The sequence below is a fragment of the Talpa occidentalis genome, unplaced genomic scaffold (genome assembly GCF_014898055.3).
Source record: "Talpa occidentalis isolate TD23 unplaced genomic scaffold, MPIMG_talOcc4v2.1 talOcc4.6, whole genome shotgun sequence".
In the NCBI taxonomy this organism is placed as follows: domain Eukaryota; kingdom Metazoa; phylum Chordata; class Mammalia; order Eulipotyphla; family Talpidae; genus Talpa; species Talpa occidentalis.
Genome location: NW_023604972.1, coordinates 92,287,874 through 92,304,432, shown reverse-complemented (window position 1 = coordinate 92,304,432; position 16,559 = coordinate 92,287,874). Strand labels below are relative to the sequence as shown.

General features: G+C 42.5%; 1 protein-coding gene across 1 annotated transcript in view; it reads right to left on the bottom strand.

Annotated features, from left to right (window-relative positions):
• Positions 1 to 16,559, bottom strand: part of PDE8B (phosphodiesterase 8B) — a 179,254-nt gene that overhangs the window by 45,332 nt on the left and 117,363 nt on the right. Inside the window, 2 exon segments of the mRNA XM_037529542.2 lie at positions 14,151 to 14,211; positions 16,284 to 16,372. Of these exon segments, the coding sequence (XP_037385439.1) occupies positions 14,151 to 14,211; positions 16,284 to 16,372 (150 nt within the window).

Here is a 16,559-nt window from a genome sequence, read left to right as displayed (position 1 = left end):
ATCTCCTCTGACAACTGCTAAGGTGACATGTACAGGCTGCTGTGTGCCAGCCCGCACAGCCCCTCTGCCTACCAGGAGGCTGCATCACCACAGTGATGGCTTCCCTGAGCATGAGAGCGAGGAGGGGAACCATCTGCTCTAACTGCTCTAGTGTGGGGCGCTGGGCTCGTACCCATGGAGGACAGTCCCTTCACCATCACTGTGTGACTCCGAGACAGAGTGGATCTCACCCTCCACTACTACATGGACACTGTGCTCTGTGGCTGAGGGGGCAGCCAGTTTGCTGCCTCAACTGCTGACCCACAGTCAGAGACAGAACTAGAATTTGGCATTTTGGCCCTGGAGAACCACATGCTGATGATTTACTGAAATAAAAGTTCTTAGGCTTAAAGGGTGCTGGGCAAATTTTTCAAATTTAAATACTGCCAGCTGAAGTGGGTAACAGGGAGCTTGTCAGTGCAGTACCAAGTGGTATAATCCACACTAGTCCAAACCCCCACCAGGATGGCTCTGGAACTTGAGACACCCAGAAGAGGGGACTGTCTGAGGACACTAGGGAAAGGCAAGTGGGCAGCTGAGATTCAGAGCCCCAACTCGATCTCCCCTACTCCACAGCATACCCAGGGGCCCAGTCAAACATGACCATTCCTGCTTTTTTTGCCCTCAGGTTGCCTTTTCACTTCTGCTTGGGATTCCTCTCCTCACAAGGATGAATTCTCTCCCATCAGTCAGCACCTCCTCCACAGAGTGGTCCTGCAGCTCACTGTAAAGGCAGTCTTTCTCTCATTGGGCTGCCCAGAACACTATTTCTTTTATGACATTGTGAACTACTTAGAGTTTGAATTCCGGTTCTGCCGCACACCACCTGTGTGAAACCTGGACCGATTTCTTAACCATGCCAAGCCTCAGATCCTTCAGGTGGAAAACAGGAATCACAGTATCTACCCCTTGGGGTCGTGGGAGGATTACAAGAGTTGAATTATGACAGCTCTTGCACAGTGAGTGAGAAAGAGTCTTCAGTACACAAGACAGCTTATTATGATTATTAAAACATAAGTTCCCCGACAAGCTCCACTGATCAAATATTTACTGAATGAGGTCAGTGGCATCAGCAGGAGGTGGAGATGCAGGGAGCTGGGATGTGGCGCTGCCCCTGATGAGCTGGGCTGGTGTGGGAATTGCCATAGGAACCCCTCAGGTGAGAGGAGGAGACAGTGGTCGGGGGACCACCAGAGGAAAAATTTGTTCTGGTCAGGGGAGCAGTTCCCTTCCGGGAGGATAGGAGGAAGGAAGAGGAGACGAGACGGAGGCAAGTGCAATGCACAATGGAAAAGCCTACTGTGCTGAGGGAACTACAAAGAGATTAGTGTGGCCAGAACCAAGTGTAGCAAAAGAGGTGGCCAGTAGACAGGGGCAGACTACAGAGCACCTGGCGTGCTCCTAAAAGATGACTAATGGCTGTTTTTCAGATGGTGGGGAGCCACCGAGGAGCCCTTTACAATGAGGACTATGACTGGATGGGGTGATCATCCCTGCCGTGCTGGCAGATTTAACAACTGCTCCCTAGAAAATACATAGATCTAGACCTATGTTTATTATAAATCTTACTAAAACTATGCAAACCGTGCCCTCGTGGCCAGTTACCTGGCTTTGTGACTATGTCATTATGATACAGCTGTGCCCAGCATTTATGTGCCATCTATGGCTGCTTTCCTGCTACAATATTGATTACTTGCCACACAGGCTACAGGCCCTAAAATATTTGTTCTCTGGCCCATTAAGAAGAGAAATTGCCAATTTGGCATATAGGATCTGTAGCATATAATTTCTAAACAAAACAATACAAAATATTCTTTGTCATATAGTCTACAAAGCTCACTGATTCCTAGAAAAAGCTTTTGGTGATTTGCGCTGAACACTTGTATGTAACCAATCTGTGGTTGCAACTGATAAAGGCTGGAGTTCTGATAGGAATGTTAGCTGATGTTTTCACTTAACATTAAGCGGTAAGATGAAAGCAGGATAACAGATGTGTAGAAACTCCACTCATTCATCAATGATGGGTGATGAAATGGCTTTTGAATATTGGAGTAACATTTCTTCAATTTTTGTGCCATTAATATTGAAAAAACTATAGACTTGATGGGCATTTAAATTTAATCTGTATTACTAACAATTTCTTCAGTCAGAAAATCAATCAAAAAATAAGTTCCAAGCATGTTAAGGTTCAAGATAGCAACACAGGATGCTCCTGAACTCACTTCCTCCCACAGACACACTGAATCTACAGCTGCACATGGAACAATTTCCTCTGAAAGAAATCTCAAAACTAGCAGAGTGACTCCTTCATATGAGGAAAATGAGGGTTTCAAACACTGAAACAAGTAGAGGAGGTTAAGAAATAATCTCACCGTAAATCTCACTTCTGACATGATAACACACAAGTGGGAAGGAACTTCAAATTCTCAGCTTCTCCCTGAGGAACACAGTTGGGAAACCACCATTTGGCAGTTTAATTTTTAAGACTTGTCTTTGAGAGGTGGACCCCCAAAACATACAACTTTGAAAGCTAATGAGGTCCATGAGACTCAAAAGGCCATAGGGAACTAATAGACAAGTTAACTAAAGGGCTACTGCAGAGTTATGGTGGCTAACACCCAGGTCCCAGTGCTGACAGAGTAAAAGGAAATGTACCTAGTTTTTCTGTGAAAGAGGTCTATTTGCTTGTCTTAGATGTTTTTCCCTGAGAGGTAGCCTTCTGCTACTAATTTAGCACACATTTAGGAACCAACTGCAATACTCTCCAGAGATTAAGAGGTCGGTGGACACTATGCATTTTTCTTCTGTTCTGCCCTAGGTTGCCAGTGTCTACCAGAAAGGAATGTGTACACAAGTCCAGAGACCTGGTTTTAGCATCTGCCACCCAGGGGACATCCACTGATGAAATAAATTGAAGACACAAATAAATGAAAAGATTGTCCAAGTACTGGAAGAATTAATATTGCCAAAATGTCCATATTTTTCAGTCATCTACATATTCAATACAATTCCAATCAAAATTTCAATGGGATTTTTCATAGAAATAGAACAAACAATTCTAAAATTGGCATGGAGCCACAAAAAAAAAAACCCCTAAATATCAAGCAATTCTGAGAAAGAATAATGCTGGAAGCATCATGCTTTCTGATCTCAAACTGTATTACAATGGTAGTTATCAAAACAATATGGTATTGGTATAAAAACATACACAGATCAATGGAACAGAATTTAGAGTCCAGAAATAAACCTACTTAAATACAATCAATTTATGTATGACAAAGGAGTCAAGAATACACAACAGGAAAAGGACAGTCTCTTCATTAAGTTATGTAGGGAAAACTGGACAGCCACGTGCAAAAGAATGAAAGGACCCCTATCTTACACTATATACAAAAACCAACTCCAAATGATTTAAAGATTTGAATATAAGATCTGAAAGCATAAAATTCACAGAAGAAAACAGAGGGTAAGCTCCTTGACATTGATCTTGGTGATGTTTTTTGGATTTTACACAAAAAGCAAAGACAGTAAAAGCAAAATAAACAAGTGGGACTGTATCAAACTAAAAAGACTGTGTGCAGCAAAGGAAAATGAATAACAAATTGAAAAGGCAATGGAGTGGGAGAAAATAGCTGCAAATCATATCTGATAAAATATAAGATCTTACATAACTTAATAGTAAAAAAAAAAAAAAAAAAAAAACCACACCAAACAATTTTATTATAGAACGGGCAAAAGATCTAAGTAACCTGGTTTCCAAAGAAGACATAGACATGGCTAACAGAAAATACGCTTAACATCACTAATCATGGGGGAAATGTAAATCAAAACCAAAATGAGATGTCTTCTCACACCTGTTAAAATGGTTTCATCAAACAAACAAACATCCTCAAGCAATAACAAGTGAAGAAAATGGAGCCCTGCACACTCTTGATGGAAATGTAAACTGGTGTAGCCACTATAAATGCAGTATGGAAATTCCTCCAAAAATTTAAAATTTTTGCACCTCCCTGGTGGTGCAAGGGGTTAAAGCACTGCACTATGAAGCAATCCGCAGCCTCTGCGGCACGAGTTTGATCCCCAGCCAACCAGGGAGAAACCCACATGGCGAGGCAGACCTTTCCTGCTTCACCTGCTGCTCCCCTCAACAGTTTATTTCAGTCAATCTGCCTGTTCTGTTCCCCACTCTGTCTCTAGTGAATCCTCTCACCCCCCCACCTCTGGCTTGTATCCCATATATAAATAAATCTTTAAAAAAAATAAAACTATCATATGATCCAGCAGTCTCAACTTTGGATATTCATCCCAGTTAGCTAGCGAAAAAATGAACTTGAAAAGATGTATGCACCCAATGCTCATCGCAGCATGGCTTATAACCCATGGGCACACCCTAAGTCTCTGCTGACGGGTGACTGAAAACACAATGGATTATCCTGCTATAACAAGGGAAATCCTGCCATTTGTAACAAGATGTTTGAAACATGAGGACATTTTGCTAAGTTAAGTGAGACACAAATAGCATATGATCTCACTTATGTATGAATCTAATCTATGTGATCTAGATTAAATCACAAGTATGGATCAAAAAGTCTTGGCTTTTATCTACATAAACCATCTTTCCTGATTACATTTCCCTATAACGAATTTCTCTGCTCAGAATTTGCCATGGATTTCTGACATTAAAGAAATGAATTTCAAGATGTGAACAGCTAATAAACACTGGAGGAAGAGGGAGCTGTCCATTTATAATTTGTTCTCACAAAGATTTTTCATTTTCACAACAATTTAGCTCTTCTTTCTTATTTAAAAGAGCACTTAAAATAATTAACTTTTGTTTAAAAAAAAGTCCTGATTTACAGCATTTGCCAATTTCCCTGGTTTAAAATCCATCCCACCATAACTGTTTGAAGCTATGAGGATGTCGTGGTAGGAAGTGGAGCTGGGAAGATGTGCGTGGCAGCTCAGCTTCACACAGTATTTTCATCCCACAGGTAATATAAACAATCTCAAGGGCACAGTGTAAATAAAATGTAACACACTTAAGAACTGATGGATTTTGAGTCCTTACTACCTATATGAAAATTTAATTGCATGCTCAGAATTTTTAATTATGTCTGATATAACCACTGACTCACAAAATTCCAGAAAATTAAATAAGCAGCTCTCTCGAGTCTGTAGAAACTGGTGCCAGCACACCACTAACCAGAGGCAGTGGGAGCAGTTAAGAGGCTACAGCAGGATCCCCAGAGGCTGCTAGGGATGAAGTGAAGCAGGAGGGGGGTGAAGAAAGGGGTATGAAGTCCAGAGTTAGGAAGGCACTTTTCAGAACTAAGTGGTTTCTAGGATGCAGGGGGTAAGGAAAGTAAAAGGGTGAAGGTGTTTCCAGGTTTAGGATAAATGTGACTGAGTAGATGGGGAGGGGGTTCCCATTAAAAATAAAGGCAATAAAGCAAGAACAGATGTGGGGGGAAACAGTGACTTCAGCTTCACCCGTGTCTCCCATCAAGTTCAAGCACTGAGTGGCTGAAGGAATGCTTGGCTGAGGCCACACAAGCGCCCCAAGCAGAAAAGTTCTCTGCCATGTGAAGTGAATTAATTCTGCTTTGGGGAAAAAAAAAAAATTCCAGATATTTGCTGATACCCATAAATTGCATAAAAATTGGCTTAAATAAGTAAAACTTAAACATAAGTCCATCTAAGATACTGTAAAAAAAAAGTCTCTTGGTATCAGGTGAAGTTTCCCAGTGAACAGAATCTTCTAATCTGAAGGACACAAATCATACAAAACTGAAGCCTGCGGAAATTTACTTAAATTTAGGGTAAAAAACTCTTTTCTTAAAAGATCAAGTATCTCTTCACAGCCCAGTTGTTTTAAACGTGTCAGAGATAAATAGATAACATTAAATTTTTACGAAGTAGCTCAGCTCACCATGCCTGCACCTCGTTCATTACCAAACTTCCTTAAGTCAAACGAGTTTTTCTTCATGTTTAGGCCTCCAGTCTTGAGGCTCACCCACGTGGGGCCTCCCTGCTCTTGCAAGAGATTACTGGTGAGCAGGCATGAAGGGCTTCACAGAGGGAAACTTGATTTCAGCTCAAACTTATAGCTCCTTCCCCTCTGTTTTCCCACGTCCACCTCTGCCCATGCCCACCAGCCTGCTCAGCCAGGGTGTTCTCAGATACCCTCCCCCTTATCAGTCAGGTAACTCCCTCAGCTTACTCCTCTGGGGTTTCATGGAGCCTGTCCTGACAGGTTACAGCAGCCACCACCATGGCCAGGCAGGAAACTGTAATTCTCCTCTGAGTCAAGATGTTGCCACACTTGTAATCCTGTGGCTGAATTCTCAGGGTCCCTGCCTGTTCCCTAGACCCTCCAGCACCATCAGACACTCTGCAGGTACTCTGTTCACATCTGCCCAGGGTTTGGCTGTTCAAAATGTGGTTTCTGTGGAAAAAATGTGGTTTTGCAATATCAGAGTCCTTTCTTTAAATAGCTCCGTGTAAATATGTGCTGAAGCTAGATTGGAAAACCATTGTTTACTTAGTGACTTTCCCAAATATATCAACAAATATTTGCAGCACCTACTGTGAGTAAAGTACACATGTACAAATGCAGTATCATGGTTATGTGCTGATTACATAAAATCCATTTCTACATGTGAAAGTCACTTTCAGGGATAATTGAGATGATGTTTTCAGTTGCACTATGTTCTTTCTCCTACTTGCTTTTAAGAAATCACACTTGCATGCCTTGGGAGACCACGGCAAATGTTCTTTGTAACAGCACATGAGTCATATATGGGCAATGCACAGATGAAAAACTATATACAATATTATCAATAGTTGGGACTAGATAGAATACTTCATTTTTAATATCCTACATTTCCCAAAGGTTATTGTCTTAGGGAGTAAAACGATTTTCAAAATAATTTCCTGATGTCTAATGGACTCACTTGCTGGGGTCTCTAGCCCCACGGTCAGAACTGACAAAGCAGCTGAAGATGAATGGTCCAAAAGGGGATGCGGACAAGTGTCACCACCTCACTGACCAGAGAGAGACACCGTTGGCAGGTTTGGGAAGATTTCTTGGAGGGGGAAGCTGAGTTGAATCCTGAAGGATAAGGAAGAGGCAGTGTCCCCAACATTCAAAAACATGCAAGTTTTCAAACTTGGGAATTTAGGACAAATTGACAACTTGCTTTCATCACCAGGGATTTTCAATGAACAGAAACTAGCAAGTGTTATGAGAGCCTTTCTCTCCTTATTCCTTGCTCTGGCCACTCTCTCCTCTCAATTTCATGGAGACACCACAAGTACTAAACATATCGGATCTGTTCTGCCACGTTAGAGGTGAAGGTCCAAAATCATAAAAAAATCTTAAAAGCCGAGTCACCTGCCAGAAAGGAAAGGATTAGAACTTGACATATGGGGAGAGCAGAGCCGGGGGGTGGGGGTGGGGGGCAGTGAAGAATAAGGACACACTCAAACAAGGATAGTCCAGGGGTTAAGAATGGACATGGGACCCAGGGCACCCCACCACCCACCCAGGAGCACTAGAAATTAAGAGCAAACTTTTTGCTGCAGTTTGAGAAGCAATGAAAGGCGCCCCTCTATCTGCTCAAACAAAAGGTCAAACAAAATTTCCTAAAGGTCAAGTGCCCACCAGGTCTTCCCACACAGAGGAAGCATTCCTGGGGTCTGGAATACAGCCTCATCTCCTAGGAGACCCAGTAAGTCTGCAGCTAATTCACTGGCATTGAAACGGATGCCTGTGCACAGTTCCTCAGAGTCCTCTGTCATCTGAGAAAGTACACGGACAGCTAGACTTGTGACAGGATTTGGCAGGGAGTGGGGCTAGAGAGCTCCACAAATGCACAGCACACATGTAATTTAAAACTTTCTAGGGCCTCCCTTGTGGTGCTAAGGGCTAAGTCTCAGCACTATGAAGATATCAGCAGTCATTGCAGCATGAGTTTGATCCCCAGCCAGGGAGCTTCCCACATGGTGCAGCAGACCTCTCCTGTCTCCCCTCAGCAGTGTACTTCAGTCAATTTGCCTGTTCTGCTCCCCACTCTGTCTCTGGTGAATCTTCTCACCCCCTGCACCTCTGGCCTACATCCCAGCTCTTGTATGCATAAATCTTGAAGAAGAAGAAGAAGAAAAAAAAAAACTTTCTAGTAGTCACACAAGAAAGTAAAAAAAAAGAGACAATTTTAATTAATACATTAAGCACAGTATGTACAAAATGTTATTTTAGCATGAAATCAAAGTGAGGCTGAAATAGGGTGAGATTTTATGTCCTTTTGTATCCTAAATATCTGCAAACCAGAATGTAATGTTTCCACATGGAACACAACTCCATTTGACCAGCCACACTTCATACTGGCAGACAGCCCTTGGGCATGGGCTGGGCATAGGCTGGGGCAGAGCTGGGATACCCTGCAAGGCAAAGCCCCCAGCAGCCTATGCCAAGGCTGTCACATTCAGGAGGGGAGGCTGTAGGGTCAGAAATGGAAACAATCTATTTCGATTATATTTAATCCAAATTGGCTCATGAGCCAATCATACAGGTATGCCATCAGAGCCTTGAAGTTCTTGTCTGGTAACTCTTAAACTTTGGAGTGGTCAAAATTAACTGGAGGGCTATTAAAACAAATTGCCTAGACCCACTTCTGGATTTTCTGATGCTGTAGGTTTGACTTTGCAATTCTAACAAATTCTTTGGGCTACTACTATAGCGAATACACTCAGAGAACCACAGATCTAGCTTCCAGCCAACAAGTGATGTCCTTATACAGCTTTTCCTACTGAGTGCTCCGTCAACCGACTACATCCCATGGCAGGGAATTCCCTATCCCCAAATGTTACCAATTTTGGTCAGTTCTAATAATTCTTTCTTCTATCAAGTTAACCTGATTCATTAAAACTTACCCTGCTTCTGCTTTGAGGGTCAAGTTCCTCCTTCTCCACACAAGGCCTTCACAAAAGTTAAGACCTGTTTTATCCTGCTTTTTACTCTGTGATACTCCATACATTTTGTATCTTGTTTGAGGTACTTCTGACAGGCTTAGTCTTATGCATTACTATTACAGTAAAGTTCTGTGTTTCCCCCCTACTCTTTCCTACAATTTCAAGGCTAAATTGCTTACTACAAAACATGAATGAACACCAAGAAGTTTATCATCATAACATTTCATCATTGTAAACATCACAAATTTAGCCCCAATCTCTGCCTCTACTATTCCCAAATAAGTTACGTATGTGAAAGTGCCTTGCAAGCAGTGATTCCCCAATGTTGGTCCCCAGATTTGATGTGACGATGCTTTTATCAGTGTGCAGTAGAACTTATTTCTACCAATCAGTGTTCTACTAGAATCAGTGTTATACTAATATAAGTTCCAAGTTAAGTAGCTACTTTTCATTCAGAGATTATGTCATTCCTAATTTTTCATGGTTGAAACAACCTTCTCTCATGAAATAAGGGCAAGGAGGTGGCCAGTGCAATTTGAAAGGAAGGGATCCCTGTTTTCCAGCTCTGGAAAGCTCTGTGCAAATCCCAGGTCAGAATGGCCTCATTCTTCTTTCAATTAGCCTTTGTCTTGGAACCATGATTAGCCAGGGAGCAGAATGCTTCCTAGGAGCTGGATCACTGCCCTTCCCCTGGCTATATCCTCCTTGGAACAAGAGAATCTTTCTTGGAGTCACCAGTTGGTGGGTTGTGCTCCTTGATTTCACAAAAAAAAAAAAAAACCCACTTCCTACTGCACATGAAATCTCTGCTTCTCCCTGACCTCCCTGCATGAGAAGAGGGAGCCAGTGATCAGCTCCAATACTACCCGCTGCAGGGTTGCCCTCTTTGCCTGCTGGATCATGGGTGCAGATTTCTGAAATTCTCAGTTTGAGTCGTGCTTTTGAATTTAGATTTGGACCTCTTGAAAGGGAAAGAGCCTCCAGAGAACCCGGTCCTCATATCTTCACCGGTATTAAGGGGGTTGAGCTAGGCTCTGAATCAGGGTGCAGGGATGGGCATGAGGCAAAGGTGCCTAGAGAAGCATGCCCAAAGAGGGGAGACCTTTGGTGAGGGCCTGGGCAGACTGTCCCTACCCTAACAAGTGGGAAACACAAGAAAGGATATTATATTACAGAAATAGGGTCAGCAAACCTTTTCTGTAAAGAGTTAGATAGTAACTATTTTAGGCTCTGCAGGCTTAAGTTCTCTGCTGCCAAATACTCAGTTCTGCCACTGTAGGTGAAGCAGCATCATGCACCACAAAGGAGAGAAGTGCGGCTGTGCCCAATGGAACTTCAGTTACAAACAGGCCACTTGTGGCCTGCAGGCTGTTGGTTGCTACCCCCATGGCCTAGATGACACCTAAAAAAAAATCCTTTAGTGCTTGCGCTGCACCTCCCCTGCACCGTGCTCAGGGGATGCATCTCATGTATCTGTCTGTGGCCGAGATCTTGTGTCCCTGGCAAAGGACAGCTGTTTAATACATGTCTGGGGCGAGAGTATGTTCAGGGTACAAGGGCAACGAAGCTGACAGCAGACAAACCTCGCTGAGTATTCCAGTCTCTTGACAAAAAGCTACCAGGTTCACATAGGGAAAAAGCTCTTCACTGATGACAAGCTCAGCCAGCAGACAGAAGCCTGGCTTAGTCTCACTCATTAAAATGCAAACCCACAGACAGATTTTGACGTCAGGGCTACAGCCCTGACAGGCTGCTCCCACCCTCTGGGGAGTACTTGTCACAGAGCCATTGCCATTCACTTCAGCCTCCTTCTAAGAGGAGGAAAATCTGGCTAGCCAGAGAGAGAAAATGCTCTGTTATTGGAAAATCTCATTGTCTCCCCAGGCCTGTGCAACGCCATTAGGTGACGTCAACAGCTCAGGGTATCTGAGCTCTGTTTCCACTCTTCTCTGAGAGCAGCTAAGTTATGAGACATTTCTATTTAGATCCTCAAAAAAGAGGGGGCCCCTCAATTCTGCATCCCTAAGTCCTATACTAAGAGCTGGCTTGCTTTTCCTGTGAAGGAGGACTTTACAACTGGTAGGAGGGCAGGGAATAATTTCTTTCAAGCGAACCATTAGCCTGAGGGCCTACTAAGTAGCTGGCAGTGTGGGCTGTCAAAGACAAGTAGGTCCAAGGGGCCCTGCTGGAGAGGAGAGGGCAATTAGGCACACAGCAGCCATGATAACAGTGTGGGTGGCAGACAGCAGAGAAGGTGCTGTGAGTGCTTGTGGAGGGAGAGGGGATCTGAGATGGCTTGAGAAGTACTACGAAGACTAGCAGAATTAGCTACATGGAGTTTCAAGGAGACTGGAAATAGGGAGATTTAGTGCTCCCTTCATTAAGGGAGAAAGGTAGAGGAGCAAGATTAGGTTGGGGAGGGAAGATTGGGCTTGATTTTGGATGTGGCTCATTTCTGGAACGAGCACAAGCCAGTCCACGTGAGCCTGCATACTGCACCGTGGCTCCACAGACCATTCAGATCACTTCAAACTGCTTGGGCTCAGCAGTTCATTTCGAAAGAGCCACTGAGCTCCCCTGAACCTCTGTCTCTGCTCACACCACCTCTCACACAGACCACATTCGTCCTCCTGGGATGTCTGATTTTCGCTGTTGGGAGAATTATTTTTTTCCTATGAAAGTCAATTCCCTTCTTTCCCCAGAGGTCTCTAAGGACTTGCCTGTTCGCATGACTTTATGGTATTAAGTGAAAATTTCCTGGCTCCAGATGGAATTCTCAGTGCTGAAGGAAGTATTTTACGTTGACCTGAATCTTAAGAAAAAGCACATGGATATTACTAAGATTACTAAGACTTCTATTTCTAGAATAGCCAAAGTAGTCTTGAGTCATGAGGCTGACTTTTGATTTCAAAATATATTACAAAGCTATAGTTAACAAATCAGTATTGTATTAGTAGAGAAAGAGTGCAGAAATAAACTCATGAATTAAGTGTCAACTAATTTATGACAAAAGAGTCAAAAATACAAAACGGAAAGAACAGTCTCTTCAATAAGTGGTGCTGGGAAGACTGGATGAAAGAATGAACCTGGACCACAATCTTATACCATACACAAATATCAACTCAAAATGGATTAAAGACTTGTATGAAACCTGAAACCATAAAATTCCTTGAAGAAAACAGGGGGACAGCTTCTTGAAATCCCTCTTGGTAATTTTTTGGATTTGACAACCAAACAAAAAATAAACAAGTGAGACATCATCTAACGATAAAACTTCTGCACAGTAAAGGAAGCCATTAAAAAAAATGAAAAGGCAAACTACTGAATGGCGAAAAAAATTAGTGAATTACATATCTGATAAGGGTTAATGTAAGTATAGAGAGGCCATACAACACAATGACAAACAAATGAGTAATCCTATTTTAAGAATTACATATGGCTAATAAGTACATAAAAAGGAAGTCAACATCACCATCATGGAAATGCAAATCAAAATCAAAAACCACAAAGCACCTCAAACCTGTTAGAATGGCTTCATCAAAAACACAGAACAAAACAAAAAACAAGGGATATGCGTCGGCAAGGACGTGAAGTAAAGGGAACCCTCATGTACTCTAAGTGAGAATGTGAATTGGAACAGCCATTATGGAAGACAGTATGGAGATTCCACCAACAGTTAAAAACTGAACTATCATAAGACCCAGGAAGCCTCCCTCTGGGTATTTATCCCAAGAAAAGGGTAACATTAACTTGAAAAGATATATGCACCCCCATGTTCATTGCAGCATTATCTACATTTCATGGAAACAACCTATGTGTCCCCTGAGAGATGAATAAAGAAGATGTGGAATATACATAATATGGAATATTATTCAACTGTACAAAAGAAAGAAGTCCTGTCATTCTTGACAACATGGATGGACCCTGACGCCATTTTATGCTAAGTGACAAAAATGACATGATCTCACCTGAATGTAGAATCAATGAGAATCAAAACTGAAATCATAGATACAGAAAACAGATTGGTGGTTGCCAGAGATGGGGATGAAGCCGACATCGGTGAAGGGGGTCAAAACGTACAAATTTTCAGTTATATAAATCATGGCATTTCATACTTGGAAGCTGCTAAGAAAGATTTACTGTGGTTATCACTGGCAATAGCTACAAATATTGAATCATTATGGACATGGATACCTTCCATGGATTGAGACATTAATTGAAAGTCCTGCACAGAATAGCCAAGAATAGTCTCTTCAATAAGTGGTGCTGGGAAGCTCCACTGCCCCTTGGGAGCTCAGTCCACTTCCCCCTGGGAGCCACCTTCTAATTGGGAGGAACCAGGGCATCTCCCAGTCCTGTCTTCCTCCTACTTATTTCCTTGCCTGGTCAGGCTCTACTTTCTGATACCACGCTCCACAAGTCTTTGGCATGTCCCACTACAATGGATTTTACCCCAGAGTCCTGTCCTTAGAAACCTCTTCCCTTCTTTTAAAATCTTCCTCCATGTCAAAGGTCCTATTCTGTATCTTTTCAAAAATAGATCAGTTTGTTGAGTACTTTTAAATGAGTAAACTTTACAACATGATGTGAAAATATACATAATCCAGAATTTAAAAAATAAATCAAAAAAAAAATTACCAATACCAATGCTGTCCTTCATGAAAAGTACCTTATGAAATTTCTTAAATATAGTAACTTACTAAAATTCTGTTACTTCAGAAGACAACACTCGAATGCATGATTCTGTGTAACATAATGCTAAAAAAAATACCAGTACTTATTTGGGAGGATTGGCTTTCAATCAGATTTGTAGAGATGAAATTCTCAAATGCATGTATACTTTTGTTTAAGAAATTAAGATAGAAAAATACATTATTTTTAATTTGGAGGAAAAATTTTAACTTCTTAAAAATACATTAGTCTAAAGATGCTCAATCACAAGATAAATCACAACTGGTATGCACAAGTAATAAAGTAGCATATGCTTACTGGGGAATTTTAAAAACTATTTGTCCAAGGAAGCTAATTTTGCCATAAGCCTTAAATGGCAACTACAGTAAGACAGACACAGGCAGAGAACAGTGGTGAGAATGCAGCGTACTCAAGCTGACAAAGCAAATGAAGCAAACTGAATACTGTACCTGCTTATTATTGTCAGTGGTACAACACAGTTTCTTGAGGGAGACAAAATGCCTAATTTTCCTAATAACATAAATAATCAGTTATTAGTGAGTCAGATATGAGATGATACAACAAATCAGCAAATGAAAACATCAACAGTCTTCTTAAAGCAAAACTGCAGGTTCCATCCTCCGCAGATATAAAATTCAAGCAAAACCCAATCTACAGAAAATGCATTTCTCACACACAGCCCACACACACGCCTTCAGAAACTGGGCTTCCTTCCCTTATATTATAGCTGGCTCAGAAACACTCTCCTAATGGGTATTTCATTTGGTAACTGACTCCTGAAGCTTGGCTCCTAAGTGTCTTCAGTGATAGGATGAAATGCCACTCCAGACAAAATTTGTTTTAATTCTGCTGACACTAATAATTTTATAGCCAATATAAAAAGCAAAAGACTCATTTGGACAAGGACCAAATTTCATGGTTGCTGTTTTTATAACATTCCACATTCTTTCACAGCATGCAGTGGCAGTTTTCAGGCAGAGAAAGAGTCTCTTCCTTTAAGGTCACGGGCAGGATCCTGAAAGTCAGCCTGTGGTCTTGCTTGTTACCACAGGGAAGACCAGGCAAAGACTATGGGTGCCTTAGGAGTCAGCTCAGATAGATTTTTCTACTGAAAGTGAAGCCAGGAATCCTGTGGGGTTGTGTTAAGACTTTACAGAAAAAAGTCAACGTCTCTCTGTCTGTCCGTCAATCTTATCTGGATCAATTTTCTCTGAAGGACTCTGAAGAAAGCACAGAAAATACTGTATTCTGCAAGAAAATTCACAAAACAGGAAGAAAAGACTTCCCTACTTTCTGTAGGAATGTCTTCTGACAGCTCACTACTAACCACTGGGGGAAAAACACTGGAAGTCCTGTCTGGACAAGAAAACTTCTTTATCTTATCTGTAAATCAGAAAGGTCAGAAAAATTCTGACAGAAAGTACCAACAATGACAAGTCTCCTACACCTTGGTCTTCTGATAATTCTGGTCACAGACACTAAGTGAATCCTAAATTTCCTGAGAAGATGGTCTAAGAATGATAACAACCACATGGCAGCTACTGTGGTCCCTAAGCACTGACTGTTGGTGCAAAACACCACATCGAGGCCTTCGCAAGCCCAGAGGGCGACTCAGGCAGCACGAATCCTCCTGGGTTAGGGGTCTGTCTCTGCCCCCAACACCCACCATGAAGCTAAAAGGTGCCACGATTGACAGATTACAATAGGAGACAGTTGTTTCCCAATTAAGGCAGGGAACACTTTTGAAACCTAACCAAACAAGAAAACTGGAAGGGAAGCAACATACAGGTGCTCTGCTAACTTTCTGGAATGTCTCTATTTTCTAATCTCACAAAAATTTGCAAGGAACTCAGGTCATCCTAAAGAGTCACAGTGGGACTCTCCTCTTTTGGGTACTGGTATAATACCCCCAAAATGTCACCTGTGGCCTGTGCCCCTTAGAAGCTCACAGTAGAAAGCTGATGCTGACTTTCAGGCTTATTTTATAAAGGCTCCTCAGTGATGGATTGTTAGGAGATCCTGTTTAGCTTCATAAATCTCACAAAATTTAACCAGGAGAACAAAGAAAATGCCTATTTACCTTCTCTCTCCACAAATGAATAGCCTTCTCTACTAACCTGAGATTAAATGGAATCATATCCTCTCAGCTTCGAGTCAGACACCCCTTTCTCTCCATCACCATGACCTCCAGGGCTCTCTCTCCCAAGTGGAGCAAACCCTGCACCAGCTTCAGAGAAACAGCACAGAGCTGGTGCCTCCAGAAGTGTGGCTGCTGGTGGAGGGCCAGGGCCAGGGAGCCCATTGTTTTGTTGTTCTAAAGTAAGAAGGTCTAGAAATTTAGACCCTTCAAGAGGTAGTGGGGACAATGGACTCACAGAAGATTGGGTAGAGGTGGGCAGCTGGGGTAGAGCCCACAAGTAGGAGACAAGGGGGTAGGGAAGCCGGGTCTGGAGGATGTCGCCAGCTGTGTGAGTGTCCTTGGTGCCGACTTTGTACTGCCCGGCCCTACTGGCATTTCGATATGCAAACACAACGCCCACCTGGGGCCCTTCAGCTAGAAGAGTTCAAGAGTATGCTCTCACCCTCCTTGGCCAATCACCGGGGTGATCTTCACGTGCTGTTGGATGCTGTCCCCGGATTTCCGTCTGGCATAGTAAACCCCCTGCCACTCCTATACATGGACAAAGAGAGCACTTAAAATCCTTCCGTTGAGGCTTGTGGCTGCCCCTACAGAGGGTCTTCCCAGGTTGAGCAGTAAAGTTCTCCCATGCTTTCGGTCCATTTCACAAAACGCCCCCATATCGCTGCACCCACTGTGATGCTCGCTCGGTAAGGCTCACAGTGCACAAAGACCACAA